Below are 16,455 nucleotides of genomic sequence, written 5' to 3'. Positions count from 1 at the left end.
GTCTTCTCGGTGTCACCAGTGTCTCCAAGATGCAGAAGATTGGCATGGCAACAGGGTCAAGATCTCAGATAGCCATCTCGAGCTACAGGCAATGAACAAACTGCATTTAAAAAATGATTACTCCTCACCAAGTTGGCTTCTGCTCATGTGAGCCATCTTCCTTATCATGAGTGAGCTGGTGCGAGATGATCCTATGACTATCTGGCAGGATTAGTGCAGAACTCTTGGGTGGGGGAAGTATTCCCACAATCCTATCTCTAGATGTGAAAAGCACAGATTCCCAACAACAGTGTTTAAAAATTATTAATGCAGACCCCACCTTAGCATGATATTTTAATTGTTCCAAAATACATCAACCCAGAAATATGGATGTTTAAAAGGCAAACGATACAGTCTGATAGTAGAATTGTTGAAATAGATTGAATCAGCATCACCCTGTTTTTACTTTGGTAAGCGTTGAGCTTATTAACATTTATGTCACAGGTATGACTTTTATAACTGAATGTCTTTAAAACAAGACCAGGTTAAAATCTACTATATGGCTGGACCTAACACAGGTGATCCGGCCGACCAGTGGTGTAACTTCATAACTCAGCCGACCAATAGTGTAACTTCATCACTCAGTCAGTCAGTCAGTCAGTCGCAGACATTCGCGTTTGTAGGGCTGGCCCCGCTGCTGCGGTCCAGCCAAAAAGGTTAGGATTTTTTCTTCTACCTCTGGTGAGAAATGAACCGCTATTGAGGAAGCAGTACACCCTAGTGGTAAACAAGTAGTATTACATTTGAGCAACGGACATTGTTCAGTCACCCACCTTCTGTGACCTGGTGCTGTTTTTACAGAGCACATATAGTGAACTAGACTAATTCTCTTCGTTGTATTATTTCAAGAACAGTTCAAATATTTCATAAAACCCCACAAGTGGCTTTACTAAATATTTGCTAATTTTAGGATATGCAAAGTGTCCTACGAGAGCCAGATTTGAATAGATCCGCTGGAAAGGGCAGTAGTTGTTACAGTGGTTCGTTTTAAAAGGAAATATTAAAATAAGAAATGCAAAGGCATACAGGCATGTTCCACAGATTTAGGTTAATTTCGAGTAAGGGTATTAAAAGGACTAATTAATCGATTCCATCAGTAAAATCCAGTTTTAACACAGACGATTTTTAAAGTATATGTTTTGTTATGTATTTATACAACTACCATAGACCGTATAGGGCACAACACATTGGAGAAGGATAAGCGAGTTCATGAGAGCAAACAAGGACGGGGTGCGCATGCACTGTAGGATTCGACCTCCGCAAACGATTCGCCGCTTTGCATCCTGGGATTGACTGTTCAAGCTCACAGTCATGGCGTCCCGTGTCCTAGTCCGGTGTGTCCGCTCACTCGCCCGGCCCTCAGCGAGACTGTGTCCGGTAAACGCTACCGTGAGAGCAGCGGCTGCACCGTTACCACTCAACCGGCGATCGTTCTCGCTCTTGTCCTGTAGCCAGCGCACACGACAGACCGACCAAACCCGGGTAACGCTTGAATAACATTGAAAAGCTCTTAGCGCCTTGGCCTACCGTTAAGGACTGCGCAGTGACCTACCCGTGTCTCTCCAGTATGGCTAACGATAGTTAAGACAGCTCTTCATAACGATTGAACAACGTGTTGCATTTTGCGTTCATTGCTGACGAATAGGCTATGCATTTGCTAAAGGCTACTCCAAGTATTTATTTGTACGTTTGCTAAATATTAGCTAAGTAAAGCATTATTTTCTAGGATTGCTTAACGTTGCCTTGTTAGCAATGCAGGATCTTCCCACATACACGTCAATTAAGCCTTTTGAAATGGCTGTTGTTAATCGTGTATTATAATAGCTAATATTACTAGTAATATGTCGATAACTTGGTCATCTAGCTTACTTAGCTTGGTGTGTGGTAGTCATATTGGCGTCAAGGCTGTGTCCAGCATGTTATTCTGCTGCAACTTTTACCGGTATAGCTAAGATACACCATGTCAGCAATTTGTCTCTGCTTACCATGCATTGCATTGTTACTGAACCTCGTTTGGTCATGGAAAGAAGCGTCTAATGAACAAGAAGTGTCTTGTTGCTGGCATCTGTAGTTCCTGGGTTTGTACCGCGTCGAATAAGTCTTCTGTGCATTGTGCGGGTAGGCGAGTCGCTGAAATACAGTAATTGGTGTCCCGGCTTTCTTGTCAGTAAAGTAATACAGTGGTCCTTGTTCAACAATGCTAATGATAAATTAGGAGATTTCAATTTGCCGGGTTGAGAGCAAAATGTTGCTCAGTTTCATTTCAGATATTTTTTGTTTCCTTTTCTCTGTAGGTCCCAGGGTCGCTGGTTCAGCTCTGTCGACAGTACGGGGATCTGCCGCCGCTCACCCTCGAATCCATCAAGGATCGTGTTATGTATGTGCTGAAGCTCTACGACAAGGTCAACCCCGAGAACGTAAGAAGCTTGTCTTCACTGCCTTTTTTTATTTTATATTTTTTACCAGAATTTTTAATAATGTATTATGTGGGCCGCTATATGTGGCTAAATTGTTTATTATTATTACTGTTAACAACAACAACAACAACAATAATAATAATACATTTTGACTGTGGCAAATCTAGACACATTCAGAGAGAAGTCAGAGTGGAGTTCCGTTTTCAATTCTAATTCCCCAGACAACTATGTCCTGGTGGATATTGGACTGTGCCTGGGAATCAGTTTGGATTTGCTGCAGGGTTTGGCATAAGGACCTTTGTTATTTATGGAATCCAAGATTATTCTCTGAAAAGATGGGAAAAACTTCTGGTTGGCTTCATTTTCTGAAATTCTCAAGGCTTCATTTTTTGAGGAATCTGGAAATTATTTTGAGCATTTGCCATAAAGCGGTAATACTATAAGTTAAATCCTGAGCATTTTATGTGGGGTGAAATGATAATGTAGAGTCATGCTTTACTTGCTTCTACTTGCATTACATGCTTCAGTCTTTACAATTTTTTTTTTGTAATCGTTTCACTTCCTGTTTTTGATAATGGTAATTTATTTGTTTCTGATATTGAGTGTTAATTGCTAATCTTAATTTCATTGTATTGTTTAGCTCCAGGTAACATCTCACTTCATCAAAGATTTGGGTTTGGACAGCTTGGATCAGGTAGAGATTATAATGGCCATGGAAGATGAGTTTGGTGAGTGTATAAGCCTAGAATGTTTTCATGTAGTAGTTAGTTTACTAATTAGGCCCAGCCCTAAAGCTTTTGTTTGTTTATAACCATAATCTTTTCTCATTTATGTCCGCAATATGAGATTAGACTGCAGGCCTAAAGAGCAAAAAACCTGCTTGTTTAAATTAGTCAAAGTTAAGGACAATCAACACATAGAACAGAAAGGATGAATTTTCCCTAGTAGCGTTTATTTCTGGAAATGAAACTCAAACGGGGGGGTCGCTGTACGGCCTACAGGGTTCGAGATCCCGGACTCGGAGGCTGAGAAGCTGATGTCTCCGGAGGAGATTGTACAGTACATCGCAGACAAGAAAGACGTCTATGAATAACGGGGCCTCCCCACGCCTCCGGTAGGTTCATTCCCTCTCCCTCCACCTGCACCCGCAAGTTCCACAACGTTTCGCTTCATACTGGATATCTTTGCTGGGAAACTGAATGTGCTTCTGTTCTAGCACTTCTTTACACCGTTATTGGCTATTAAGTGTTAGCTATTTTCTGTAGCCACTGCTGCTCTTATTGCTCTTATAAACCTATTGAAACTGCTGATACATTTTCTGCTCTATCATGAGTGAGCTTCTCAGAATCATCCCACAGGAACACAGTTGTTTTTTAGTTATGCAAGATGCGTGGAGAAATGCATTGTAGCAGCTCATCATGTTTATGCGTGGCCATCCGAAAAATGCATGGGTACACTACTATAAATTGAGCTCAAGAGAGTGCTCAAGTGCTCTTATGTAAAAGTGAAAGAAAACACATCATTGTCTATTCAGGGAACTTTCCTGCCTCCTCCTTATGTGATGAAGTTTAACACTAAGTTACACTAACACTGAACAAAAACATATTAGAGCAGTCAGACTAAAAGGAGTAAATGGCCAAACTTGTACACTTTTGTGACTGTCGTTTGTCTTTTCATTCAGCAGGTGGGTGTGGCTTTGTCCCCATGTGACCCCGCCTCCCAAAGGACCCGGTGCAGATGGTGTTTTGTTTCAGTTAGTCTCACTTTCTCACACGCTGTCTGTGATGTTCATGGCTTCCAGCTTCCGGTGTCCGACTGCCTCGTCTTCTGTACACATTGTAATTACGATTACAGCAGAAATGTATAAGGATTGTGATAGGTCTGAGAGAAAAAATAAAATGTTAAACCTCCCAGTCTCACTTGGTATTCTGTGTTCTGCAGCAGTTGTTTTATGTCACAGCACAGCCTGGTGGCTGAGAAGTGTAACTGCAGTCATGGTTCATACAGCTCACCATTGCTTAGATCAGGGGTCTCAAGCTCTACTGGGAACCCCAATGAATGCTAGTTTTTTTTTCCAGCCACAGTTGCAACCCTAGATCTGTTCTAAATTAGACGATATCTAGCGAAGGATGGTTTACCCTCCTAATCTGCTTTTTTCTCAGGAATAGCGTCGGGTTCCGTAATTAATAAGCACATCTCACGTGTTTTAATCAGATTAACCATTGCTTTCATTTTCTGTAATGCGCTATAGAAACAGGTTACTTTTCTCATTTCACCAGTTTATAATTTCATTTAAGTGTGGACACGAGGCCAATGGAAGTTAACCATTTGTGAAAAGTGAGGAGTAACAAGACGACGCAAATGGAAACAAGCCAAACCTGCATTGTGAACAGACATGTCTGAGAATCCGTGGTCCACTCTCTTTGTCAGTAGAGAGCCAGAATGCATATAGATTTTCTTCTGTTATTCCCCACTTAATTGATCCAAGAAATTAATTATACAGTTGACACGCCTCACCTGATTTCTCAAATCAGTCGTTTATTTCAGGGAAAAAACAAAATCCAGAAAAGCCTACAGTTCTCCAAAGACAGGCATCGCTGGTCTTGATCTTGGTCTTAACTATTCTGTAGTTAAATGAAAAACAGTAATGTTCAGGGTTGGAATAAGCCTGCTAGCAGATTTATTGATAGGTACTTTTTTTATACTGTTACTGCCCACCTCCCAATGCAGTGCCTGACAAAGTGGTCTTTGTGATTCACCAACTTCGCTTCACCCTCATATGCAATTGATATCACTTGGCAATTTAAAATTGTCCTATTGCCATGGCAGACATATATTAATTTCACTATCACTTAAGGATTCTGGACTTTAATCTGATTTTCACAGGCATCCTATGCAGACCTCTGATTGGCTGATTAATCCACACAAGAATCAGTGTGGAATATACAGATAATTGCCATGATTGTCTATGTGGGACGTGCCGTTTCTCGGCTAATGTGACACAATGGACTTTTTGAATAAGTCTTTGCGGTACCAGGGCTGGGGACATCCTGCATAAAGGGTTGCTATGCAACAAAGAAAAAAACCATGGGCACACCAATGAAAGAAAATGCAACAAGATGACTCACTGTTAAAGATTTATTGTGGGTTATACCCAAGTTACACAGCTTGGTATTTCTGATGCTGAGATCAGCAAAACATTACACACAGTTATCAGTCTAACAAATACAGTCAATAAAATGCCTGATCTACACACCTCATTACATATCCACATACTAGCACTAAAATTGAAATGCAAGCAACAAGGACAAAATAAAACAAAAAGACAGCATCAATAGAAACATTCATCACAGCTGAGTATTAGACTAATTCTTTTGTCAATTTATCGGTACAAATAAAGATTGTCCTTCAAAAAAGTGCAGTCCCCCCCACCCCCACATAAAATTCCCAGAATACCCCAGGAATACGTAAAAAGGTAGTTCCTGCTTGTTGAAGATGGTTTGTTATTGATGTGGTTTTTCTGTGCACTGTTTGAACAGTCCAACAAAGCAATGTGCATAACAATCTGATGTGCGGGCTTTATTTAATTTTTAAAATAAATTTCCATTTTAATAAAACTTTCAGCTGAGAATGTGCACTTTCAGGTTGCACTTGAATGGTAAATTGCAAATGAATACTTTGTACACTGCAACTGGCCATTAAAATTTTTTTTTTTTTAAATCTAAATACACAGTGAAATCATGGCACACGTGTTTTTATGAGGGCATAAAATCGGACTATTGTAGTTGGGATTCTACAAACCAATGGGCACCAAAGTCTGATTTACTGCACACTGCATAGTCTTTCTGAGAATGCGCCCTCCCGCTCCCCCTAGTGGACATCAGAGATGAAATATTCATCTTACTCATTCCTTTCTGCTGGTTTTTACTAAAGCTTTTTTATTACTTCTTTTTTTTTTTTAGAGTTTATAATGATGAGACGACAATGCTCTCACAGTACTTAAAGTCTGTAGCCTCAGCATATACTATTAAAAGACACCCGTGTATTCACTTGTAGGATAAAGGACATATCTCCCCCCCCCCATTAAGAAAGTAGAATGGCCGGCTTTTTAACCCACCCCACCCCACTTCTACTCCGTGATACAAAAGACTGCACAGTAGCGAATGGGATTGCACCCTCTTGCAACTGCTGGTTGCAAGTGACGTTTCAAGCATATTCAGCATTGTCCAGCGTTTGAGAAAAAGATCAGATCCCTTTCCCCTCTCTCCTCTCCAATTTGGCATTGACAGTGAGACAGGTTTTCCCAACAGTTAACAGCTCTACACAGATAAACGTACACTACAAAAAGCGGACCCCCCCCCTACCCCCACCCCCCCAGAAATAAAATGACAAAAAAATGTGGAATTAACTATGGGTGCTGCTCCATTTTCCTCCTGCCACACATCAGCTACCTTCAACTGCACAGGACAAAAAAAAAGGAAAAACACCAGCTGACAGGGAACAGAACGCGGCTACCCCGGACCCCGGAGGCGTCTGCCGGAACGCGTCTGGTCGCAGAGACCGGCGAAAAAGTCTCGGGAACGCGTCTTTCCTTCCCACTCCCAGACTTAAGACACCTCAGCCTCGCCCCCACGGACGGGAGGACGCAGGGTAACCCGGAGTAACCCTGGGCCTGCTGAGAACCCCGACCAAAGAACAGCTATTTACAGCGCGAAGCGACAACCTCGCGCCAGAACCCGCCAAACAGCCGCACCGCGCGCTCCGTTCCGCATTACACAGTACACACCAATCGCTTATTATATATATACATATGCAAACACCGAGTGCAAATCCAAGGGTTTCAGTTTGAACTCAATTTTACTTAAAAATCAACCTGGTTCAGACGTTCCTCTTTAATGTCTAGTTAAACGAGAAAAGAAAAAGAAAGATCTGGAATTCAGTAAACAAAAATCTTTCCACTGACTCATATTTGGTAGAGCACGTAGTTACGAGAGGATCAAATACTTGAATGCCACCACGAAGTCCGGGTCAATACTCGAGGTTTTCGAACTACGTTTAAAAACTTGATCAAACCTGGACAGCTTAAAACGGAACATGGTGTGTGTGTGTATATACATATATATATATATATATATATGAATGAGATTACACGAGTATACTTACAAATACAAGGGGAAAATTGTGCTACCACAGAAATGAACAAAAACATTAAGGTCCATGGCTTAGCCTAATGCTGACATCTCTCTTTGAAGCATAAATTGTGCATTGTTTGTAACTGAACAATCTATATATATTATATATATATATATATATATATGTACACACATATATATATACATATATATATATAATGAACGTACACTACCTAAATTGATGTACTTAAAACTACCAGCAAGAGATTACATTCATCACTGTTCTAGCCTTCTAAAGCCTGTTCCAGTCACACAGACAAGGCCTTATAAAGGGAAAAACCAGTGTGTAAAAGTCAAGCGCGTATGAGCAGCCAAAACACGATTTATTAATATGGTAATAAGGAACTTCAGATTTGAACACAATAAAAACACGTTACAATCATATTCTATTTGTAAACAGTTAAAAAGCCACTTGACTCGTTGCATCTTGGAACAGTTTTCAATCAAGGCATTGAAATGTGGGCAAATTCTGCACTGGTAAAATATCGACCAAACAGTTTTCTTTTTTTTCTTTTGAAATATATTTGTTTCTATAACACCATTAGTGCCAAGAACAAAGAACTGCAAATGGCGTGTATGTGATTAATCCGACATTTAAAATACTTCGTAAGAATAAAAGTGATTCTGTGAGCCACATACTTTTGGCTACAGTATGCATAGTTACCAATTTCTACTTTTTCTTATTAGAAGTTCAACAGTAATATTCGACAAAAATAACAGTAAATAATCACTTACCCACTCAATGGGAAACAAGGGAATAATAAGGACAAAATAGTAAATCAGCCACACCAACTGCACTCATTAATAAAAACAAGAAAAAGACAGCACATTTGAAAGCAGTATGTAGAACATATCCAGCTTAAAGCAGGTATTTGGCAGAAAAACTTTGAGCAGTAAGTAGTTTCAGTGCTAAAAGTTGGATCTTTCCTACAAAGACTTTCTACTTGCAGGGGATTCTGGGTATTGTTTCCTGAGAACCATGCTTGTTATTTAGCAGATGAAAGGAATAGATAAAAATGGGGGGGGGGGGGGGAAACACACACATGGCAAAACACTGATCAGTATTCCCAGAGATAAAGCTTCGTCTTCATCCTCTATATATATGTTTTTTTTTATTTATTTTATTTTTTTATTTTTTTTTCTTCCATATAATTTTGTGTATTTTTTTTTTTTTTGTATATTTTTTCTATTTTAAAATGAAGGAAGTAAACACACTTCCCCCCCCCCCCCCCCCTTTTAATGTCTGTAAACAAGAGGTTGCGATGTGGCACCTCCGGAACTCAACGAAAGCCTGCTTGAAAGTGCTGTTCCCCCCTGGCTTGCAGGACAGGTTTGCAAGTCACAGCTGTTGCTACAGTCTCTTAACGCTGCTGAACTCTTTAGTTATACACACACACACTCACAAAAAAAAAAAAAGAAGAAAAATCGGTGCAATACTAGTTTCATTTTCTTTCATTATCCTCAATTGACCCCCTAAGACGGGCATCTACATCGTGAGCTTGAACTCCGCGATACCGCGATATGGTTGGCGCGGGTCAAGGCATAACTGAGCGTGCACGCTTTTTAAGAACGTCCTTGAGTAAACAACTACACGGGGAACTCAAGTCTCCCTCCATATTGCAGATTATACTGAGAAAAAAAAACACATTCAGTGCAAAGTTAAAAAAGCTCCAATGCTCCAACACTGTCAGCGAATAAACACGATAAAACAAAAAAAAAAAAAAATGGAATTCAAATAAACATGAATAAACATTAACTGAGCTCATTTGAAGCATTTTTGTCCCCCCAACACACACACACTCACACGCAAACACACACGCACACATAAAAGACCGCTACCTGGAAGTGTAAATGTATCCTTTCACATTATAATATTGGCCAGCATGATTCAAGTATTCCAACTGATATGTTTTGGGCTAAAATAGAGTGGAAAAATGTGCAGAAAGAACGTAACTTGTTTCCACAGGTTGACCCTGTTTTTTGTTTTGTTTTTTTTTTCCATTTTTTTTCTTGTGTAGCTGAAAAAAGTACGACTAGTGCCATTTGTTTTTCTTGTCTTCTATTTGAATTATTATTTGTTACACGCTGAGGTCAAAGTTCTTTAAGTCAGAAGGTGAAAGTTGTACTACATGGTGTCTCCACCCCCTGCCAAGTGATCGACAGGAAGGAAGGAGTTGATTGGGGATGGGCTGCTGATGCCCCGCCCCTCACCCCCGCTGGGGCTCCCCCATAGGCTGGTGGGATAGTTGGATGTGCTCCAGAGGGAGGAGGAGCTCTGTAGGTCCCCGCCCCCGGCACTGCTCCAGTGGGCGGGGTCAGTGCGGCCTGGGAAAGGTTGGGAACCCTCGATGGTTCCGATCCTGTTCTGGGTGGTGCCCATGGCTTGCCAGCTGGGCGAGGCAGCTGTCATGGACTGACCTTGTGCAAAGAAGCGGCTGATCTCCTCTTCGCTGGCGAACTCTGCCAGGATAGTAGTGTTCCCTAAAACGCACCTGCAGGATGGAGACAGACACGCGCAACACCGTTAATGCCTGCAGCGGCTAGCATCGCCAGTGACGCAACGGCAGGCTAATCAATAATGAAGTCTCGAACAGTGGGTTCTCTCTGAAGATAGGGGTTTGGGGTCGCTAGGAGACACGCTAGGACAGCGTGTTCTCAGAATGGGGGGGAAAGGGCAGCGGATTCACTCACATGTGCAGAGACTTCTGGGCCTTCGCGGCCTCCTCCCTGGAGCTGTAGCACACGACAGCGTTGCCGTGGGGCAGGTTCAGGTGGAATGTTATTAGTGGACCGTGCTGCATGCACAGAGTTCTCAGAGTAGAGCCATCAATCTGAGTGGGGAGGACACACACACACACACACACACACAGTTACACCCAAGTTCCATCTACACCGCCAGGCTTTTGTGAGGGGAGTGGGGAAGTCAAACTAATCTCTTTCACACTAACACACGCTCTTTTCACTTTGCTTTGGGGGTGTTGTGTATGCCATGATGCAACATCCAGCCAATTTCCAGCCTTAATTACGGGATGAAGGTGTGACCACTCCGAACCGAGGAAGAGGAGGAGTTGTTCCGGAAAGCGAGAGTTGGAGAGGAAGAGCCTTGGGCTGACCCCCTGCAAATGTTGCCTGGGGGAAAACTCCTCAATCGCTTGGCACGGGGGCTGCATTCTTTCCCTTAAAGCCTTTTTGTTTGGGAAGGGAGCTCTTAAAATATCAGTCGTACGAGTCTGAAGACCACAAATCTTTTAAACGGCATGTATTTTTGGTCTCCATTTTAAAAGCTCGTTTTAAGTGCGCACAACGGCACATAGATCTGTGCTTGTATTTTGTCCTTTTAACTCACCTAAACTAACTGCTCCAAATAACATGGAGGAAACCCAGGAAAAACACCAGTTCCAGTGCAACGACCTTGGCTGGTGCGAGTCAAAGGACAGGTTGCCATGTCTGAGGGGAGTCCATCCCAGTTTCCCAGTTTGTGTTGCGCAAGTTGACTTGCCCCGGTTCTCATTTATTTCATGTTAAATACCCCATACAAATGCATATTTGTCTGACTTTTCCTTTTTGCTAGGAGACCATTACAGGACGCATTTTGGGGTCTACAGAAGGGGCCGTAACACTCTGCAGAGAGAAGAGACGGCAGAGTCACCAGGTCCAACTCACGAATCCACCAGTAGTGGTTGTGGAGCTCATTAAATATTCAACTATACAAATGGATTGCACAGACGAATGTCACTCTAAATAGCCCACAAATATAAATGTCAATATACCGCAATGCTATGAAATGTCTCCAGCCGTAGGACGGTATGACTGATGGGTCCCAAGGTTAAGCGGATTGCCCAGGGGTACCCACCTGCGGTGTTAGGTTTTTCAGCACAAGCCAATTGGTTGTTCTTCCTGAGCTGCTGTCGCCCCAGCTGGAACCTGAGGGGGGGGGGGGGGGGGGGAAACAGGAAACAACAAATCTTTACACTGGCCTGTTTGTCCTGACCAAGAAAAAAAAAAGAGAAAAGTTAGGGGCCTATAAATCCACCGCCCACAGGGTTTCTGCAAGTCTGCTTCCTTCCGGCTTCCAGTTGATTTGCGACGGCTGGGATGAAAGACGTAGCAGATGCAGCTAATCTTAGCCGAGCCACAAATCGGCGCCTCCCTGGAGAGGCGGCCTGACGCTAAGGAGCGGTTTAACCCCTGGGCGGGCGCGAGCTTTGCCCTTTCACACACGAGCTCTGAACCAGGCCATGCCAGACCAGACTGCACCAGCGTTTATGAGTCACAGCAAAGTAACAGTGAAAACAATGACTTCCCTCTGCACTGACCCAGAAGCCGGCAAATAATAGCAGTGTTCCAAACTCTCGGAACGTACAGGGCATGCACTCCGCAAACAAAGCGTCCAAGTCATTCGAAAAAGGGAAAAAATGTTGGCACGACCCAAACAGGGTGCAGTGACTCACAATGCCCGAACAAACACAATGGTTCCTCATGAAGTGACAGAGAACCCTCCTGATCCCATAGCATTTAGACTCAGGTCTTACCATAAGAAGGCTAGAATACCACAACAGGCAATTGCTAGTTTATAGTGAAACCTAGGCTGGCTCAAGCTAATGCCCTGTTATTCCCCTCCCCGTAGTAAGGTGGCGCTGTGGTGCTCACCCGGGGTGTATCTGGAGTCTGAGGCCCCCCAGCCTCCGAGGCGCATGGTGGTGTCCCAGGAGTGGGCCTGTTTCTGGCTGGTGAGGCCAGGGGGTGGCCGGGACGGACCAGAGACGGCTTTGGAGGACAGGGGAACCTTCCAGAGCTCGTGGGCCAGGGAGGAGTTGGCGGCCGTACCGGGGGACCACGCCGATTTGGAGTCACCGCTTCTGGCTGTTGTTTTGCCCCCCCAGAAAAAGCCCCCACCCCAGGTTATAGGAGACACAAGAAGATTACAGTCGGTAAGTTGCAATGTCCAAAACTAGGTATCCACAAAAGACCATCTATCCAAGAACATTTTACTCTTTGTTTGTTTATTACAAATATTGAAGTACACATTTTATACTTTCAGATGAAGGCTTAGACAACCTTGTTAATACTGTGATCACTATTACCTATATTGCACTAAATAGCTTACAGATCCACAACAGACCATATAATGACATCACGCTTCACACATGCTTCCCTGTACTAGTGCAGGGGCGTCCAACCCCAGTCCTGGAGGCCCACAGTGTCTGCAGGTAATCTGTGGTTTCCTTTTGAAGAGCAAGCCAATGAAGGCCTTGAGAACAAGGTGTGTGGGACTCAAGCCAATCAATGATTAAAATAATCGCACTGAAACCATTACATGCCGTGGCCCTCCGGGACTGGAGTTTGACACCCCTGTGCTAATGTGCTAAGCAGCGACTGTAACGCAGCCTGTAGGCGGTGTGGTTTTCTAGCAGGCGGTGAGATGCGAGAGCCCCAGTGCTGAGTGTGGACGCGGCGGCGTCAGCGTTAGCGCCCACCTGAAGTGCATTGTGCGGGGCTGCAGAGGGACCCAGCGTAGCTGGAGGCACGCATGGATGGCCAGGCACTATTGGAAGGCAGCGTGGTGTTCAGAGATGAGGTTGTCCCTGGAAGATGGAAAATTTACAACATCTTTGAAACTTTTTTTTCCCCCTTTTCCCCAAAACATTTAGACAAGCAAAGACACCACACCGCAGGCCAAGAATGGACACAATTTTACGGTGTCATTTCAATGTTTATGTACTGCATTTCTGTTCAAATCAATGCTCTTGGCTAAAGCGGGTGAAATGATTGGCCTTGGTTAGTTTACACGCAGGCGTTTCTGTAAACTGCAGTCTGGTACGGGGAGTGCGGGGAGGTAGTGCACACCACAGTGGCACTCGGCCACTTCAAATTTCTCAGCTCTAACCGAAGAATCCTGAAATAACTGCGGGCACGTGTGTACAAACACTTCATGTGAGCAACGTGAAAAACGTCGGAATGGAGTGGTTGTTTTGGTAGTAAATTTAAAATCGCTCGTGCTATTTTGTCGCAATTTCATGTCGTCACCTGAGGCCGAGCAATAATGAGTTGTCTCTCTCTCCCTCTCTTCCCCCCCCCCTCTCTCTGTATATAGTCAACGTGTTTGTAATGCTTTCGTAACAAAAACGTATAAACATGAATTTGCATTATAGAATAACCATTACAACCATTTTACATTACATTTAGGTAATTCAAATTTAGTATCTCATCTCCCCCACTTGTGACCCTGGAACCTCTTAAGTAACAAGCCCAGTTCTCTAACCATTACACTACACTGACAGATGCTGTATTCCACAGGAGGGGGGAGGCCTGCTTTCGAAGGAGCGGGGTCATCTATCAGCTTCCAGTCCAGGGACTCCTTCCATCCGTTAATTGACCATAAATGGTATCGCAGCCAATGTTTACGTTTCCCGCAGAGGGCTCAGGCAGGCATTCTTGCTGCCTGAGTGCAGTACCTGTCACTTCTACGTAAATACGAAACAGGAAGCCGAGCACGGGCCGAGAGGTTCCAGGAAAAGCGCGCGAGCGGCGTGCTGGCGAACGGGGCAGGCGAAGCCCTGAGCTCTTTATCCCGCTTGAGCCTCCGCGAAATGCACTCGGCTCACAGCCGGCTTTCCTCCGCGGGACCGGGAGGAGGACTCACCCACCACGCAGGGGGAGGCGCGCTTCAAACCCACCATTGTTCCTGTCCCTGAGGTCCATGTCCCGGACAGTGTTGATGGAGAGATTGTTGATCACACTCCCTGGAGTGATGTACGGGTCGTTCTCAGGGTCGATGTTCGGGTATCCTTCCCATGGTTCACCGGGGCGAAACTCTGAGGGGGGAAGAGAGTCGGTTGTTCCTGGTTCCAAGATTGGACTGGTACATTATATGCAAATATGGATATAGGGATTAGATAAGAATAACTCTTTTCCTAAGGGAACTTCAAGAAAGGTATCTACAAACAGCATAATATGTACAAATTTAAAATGATATAAATGACAGTACTGTGGCAGTGGAATTGACAGAGACAGCTGACAGAAACACTGATGTTGTACTGAAATAAAACACATAAGGCCAATGGCTACATTACATTTACATTACATTACAGGCATTTAGCAGACGCTCTTATCCAGAGCGACGTACAACAAGTGCATTAGTTCAAGGTGCAGAGGTGCAAAAGAAACACACTAGAGTGAAGTAAAGATCGTAGTGCCAGAAGTGGCCACATAGATCAGGACTCCAACCCTGTAGGGTAACCTGTTCAGCTACATAAGGCCAGGCTGCAGGCGGGTGCAGAGAACACTCACCTGGCGGCCAGGTGACGTTGCCGGAGCCGTGTGGTGATTTGGCACGGAGGGGCCAGCCGTCCCCCACGGAGCCGGGGGGGCTGACAGGGGCGTGGCCGGAGCCCATCAAGTCCTGCGGACCGAAGAGGGAGTCCTCCAGCCTCATCCCCGAGGAGAGTACACCTGCAAGCAATCGACAAAGGAGCCAATCAGACCGGCCTATTAACCGACCAATCAACCAATGGATGACCGACCAAATCAACAGCTTATCCTAATCGAATAGATCAATCGGACAATTAACAGAAAGCATCAATCAAGCAATCAATCAAAAGATTGGCATTGAAACACTCCACTTCCACAGAGGCCTCTTTAAAATGTGAGTTTAAAGGGAAGACCAAATCAGATCAGCTATCAATAGATTCCTCATTCACTCAACTGAGCACTACCAGACTCCCCTCCAAAAATGTCAATGAATTTAAAGACTCAATAGGTCAATTGACGTTAGGCAATCAGGGCACTCTCTAAAAGAATGGGCAGAAGTGTCCTTCGGGAAGAGCGGCCATATGTGCTGACCAGTCTTATCGTACCAGGTTTGCCGGAGCTTTGATCGAGTTGCGAGTTTCCAGAAATGTCCATGGCTATCCATTTGTTCAGCCTGGACTGTGGCTCTTTGAACCCGACGCCACCAATGTCCATACTGCTTACATTCATGTTTGAATTCAAGCCTAGAGAGAGAGAGCAGAAGAGAGCGAGAGAGAGAAAGCAAGAGAGAGAGAGAGAGAGAGAAACATATTTAAGATTTAAGTGCCTACCAATGGGTCTCATTTGAGCTGTTCGTAAGAAATGTAGCTTAAAGTGGTCCCTTGACCTGAGTTTCCACTTGAATCTTTCAACTAAAGCAGTTTTCTTGGAGGGAAATACACACACACACACATCCATGCATAAACACTAAGGCATACAGGATGCAAACATACATACTGTGAGTGTAACTAAAAACAGAGGGGGATTGATTCGGTGATTAGAGGACAGATTAAAGACTAAACCCACCTAGAGGGAAGTTGCTGAAGGAACTCTGTCCCTTCTGAAGGTCAGGTGCATTCTGGGGCATGTAGTTCTCCAAATAGGACTTGAGATTGGGCTGGTGCAGGGACGGTGGTGGTTGTGGAGGAGTCTGTGACTTCATTGAAGGGTCCAGGTGGCGAGAGTGGGGTGGTGGCATCATCTGGTGAGATGAGCCCATAGGGCGGTTCTGGGGGTTAAAAAAAAAGAATCAACAATGGAGATATTAAGCTTTTCAAAGCAACAAGCAACATCTGTCACTCCTGTCTGTCAGAGAAGTCCTTTTCTTGTAAAAACTGGAGGACGTCCCCCTCGCCCTCACCTGCAGCTCCTGTTGCTGCCGCACTCCAGCGGCCATGTTCCTCTGGTTCTGCAACTTCTGCTGCTGCAGCAGGAGGCGCTATGGAGCAGAGCAGGCAGGGCAGGTTAGCAAGCAGCTACGTCCCCATCACCGAACTGCGATGCGCAAGCTAACGCTA

The 16,455-nt window shown here is 44.2% G+C and overlaps 2 protein-coding genes across 6 annotated transcripts in view; one reads left to right on the top strand and one right to left on the bottom strand.

Annotated features, from left to right (window-relative positions):
* Positions 1-1,263: 1,263 nt before the first annotated feature.
* Positions 1,264-4,372, top strand: LOC135243671 (acyl carrier protein, mitochondrial-like). 2 transcript variants are annotated; one of them, XM_064315656.1, is made up of 5 exons: positions 1,264-1,521; positions 2,334-2,456; positions 3,097-3,184; positions 3,458-3,570; positions 4,141-4,372. In XM_064315656.1, exons 1-4 carry the CDS (start codon positions 1,351-1,353, stop codon positions 3,547-3,549), a joined length of 474 nt encoding a protein of 157 aa, XP_064171726.1. In that variant the 5' UTR covers positions 1,264-1,350; the 3' UTR covers positions 3,550-3,570; positions 4,141-4,372. The 2 variants fall into 2 exon arrangements, with proteins under 2 accessions (XP_064171726.1, XP_064171725.1); XM_064315655.1 differs by having other exon boundaries at positions 1,267-1,521; positions 4,138-4,372.
* A 1,208-nt stretch (positions 4,373-5,580) lies between these two features.
* LOC135243670 (trinucleotide repeat-containing gene 6A protein-like) overlaps positions 5,581-16,455 on the bottom strand; it is a 59,287-nt gene continuing 48,412 nt past the window's right edge. For all 4 annotated transcript variants that reach the window (XM_064315652.1, XM_064315653.1, XM_064315651.1 and 1 more), the window contains 10 exons: positions 16,299-16,376; positions 15,965-16,166; positions 15,505-15,642; positions 14,939-15,100; positions 14,326-14,463; positions 13,126-13,233; positions 12,299-12,511; positions 11,502-11,572; positions 10,340-10,479; positions 5,581-10,140 (listed from right to left, as the gene is read on the bottom strand). In XM_064315652.1, the coding sequence (XP_064171722.1) occupies positions 9,774-10,140; positions 10,340-10,479; positions 11,502-11,572; positions 12,299-12,511; positions 13,126-13,233; positions 14,326-14,463; positions 14,939-15,100; positions 15,505-15,642; positions 15,965-16,166; positions 16,299-16,376 (1,617 nt within the window). In that variant the 3' untranslated portion in view covers positions 5,581-9,773. The remainder of the gene's footprint in view (positions 10,141-10,339; positions 10,480-11,501; positions 11,573-12,298; positions 12,512-13,125; positions 13,234-14,325; positions 14,464-14,938; positions 15,101-15,504; positions 15,643-15,964; positions 16,167-16,298; positions 16,377-16,455) is intronic.

Source organism: Anguilla rostrata, chromosome 17, assembly GCF_018555375.3.
Source record: "Anguilla rostrata isolate EN2019 chromosome 17, ASM1855537v3, whole genome shotgun sequence".
Classification (NCBI taxonomy): Eukaryota; Metazoa; Chordata; class Actinopteri; order Anguilliformes; family Anguillidae; genus Anguilla; species Anguilla rostrata.
The sequence above is the reverse complement of the archived record's forward strand: the minus strand, read 5'-3'. Positions and strand labels throughout refer to the sequence as shown.

Bases quoted from the DNA above. Each gene is read 5' to 3' on its own strand.
- LOC135243671 (XM_064315656.1), top strand. From the start codon at position 1,351: ATGGCGTCCCGTGTCCTAGTCCGGTGTGTCCGCTCACTCGCCCGGCCC. The intron at 1,522-2,333 runs GTAACGCTTGAA...TTTTCTCTGTAG, and splicing joins GACAGACCGACCAAACCCGG to GTCCCAGGGTCGCTGGTTCA. The intron at 3,185-3,457 runs GTGAGTGTATAA...TACGGCCTACAG, and splicing joins GGCCATGGAAGATGAGTTTG to GGTTCGAGATCCCGGACTCG.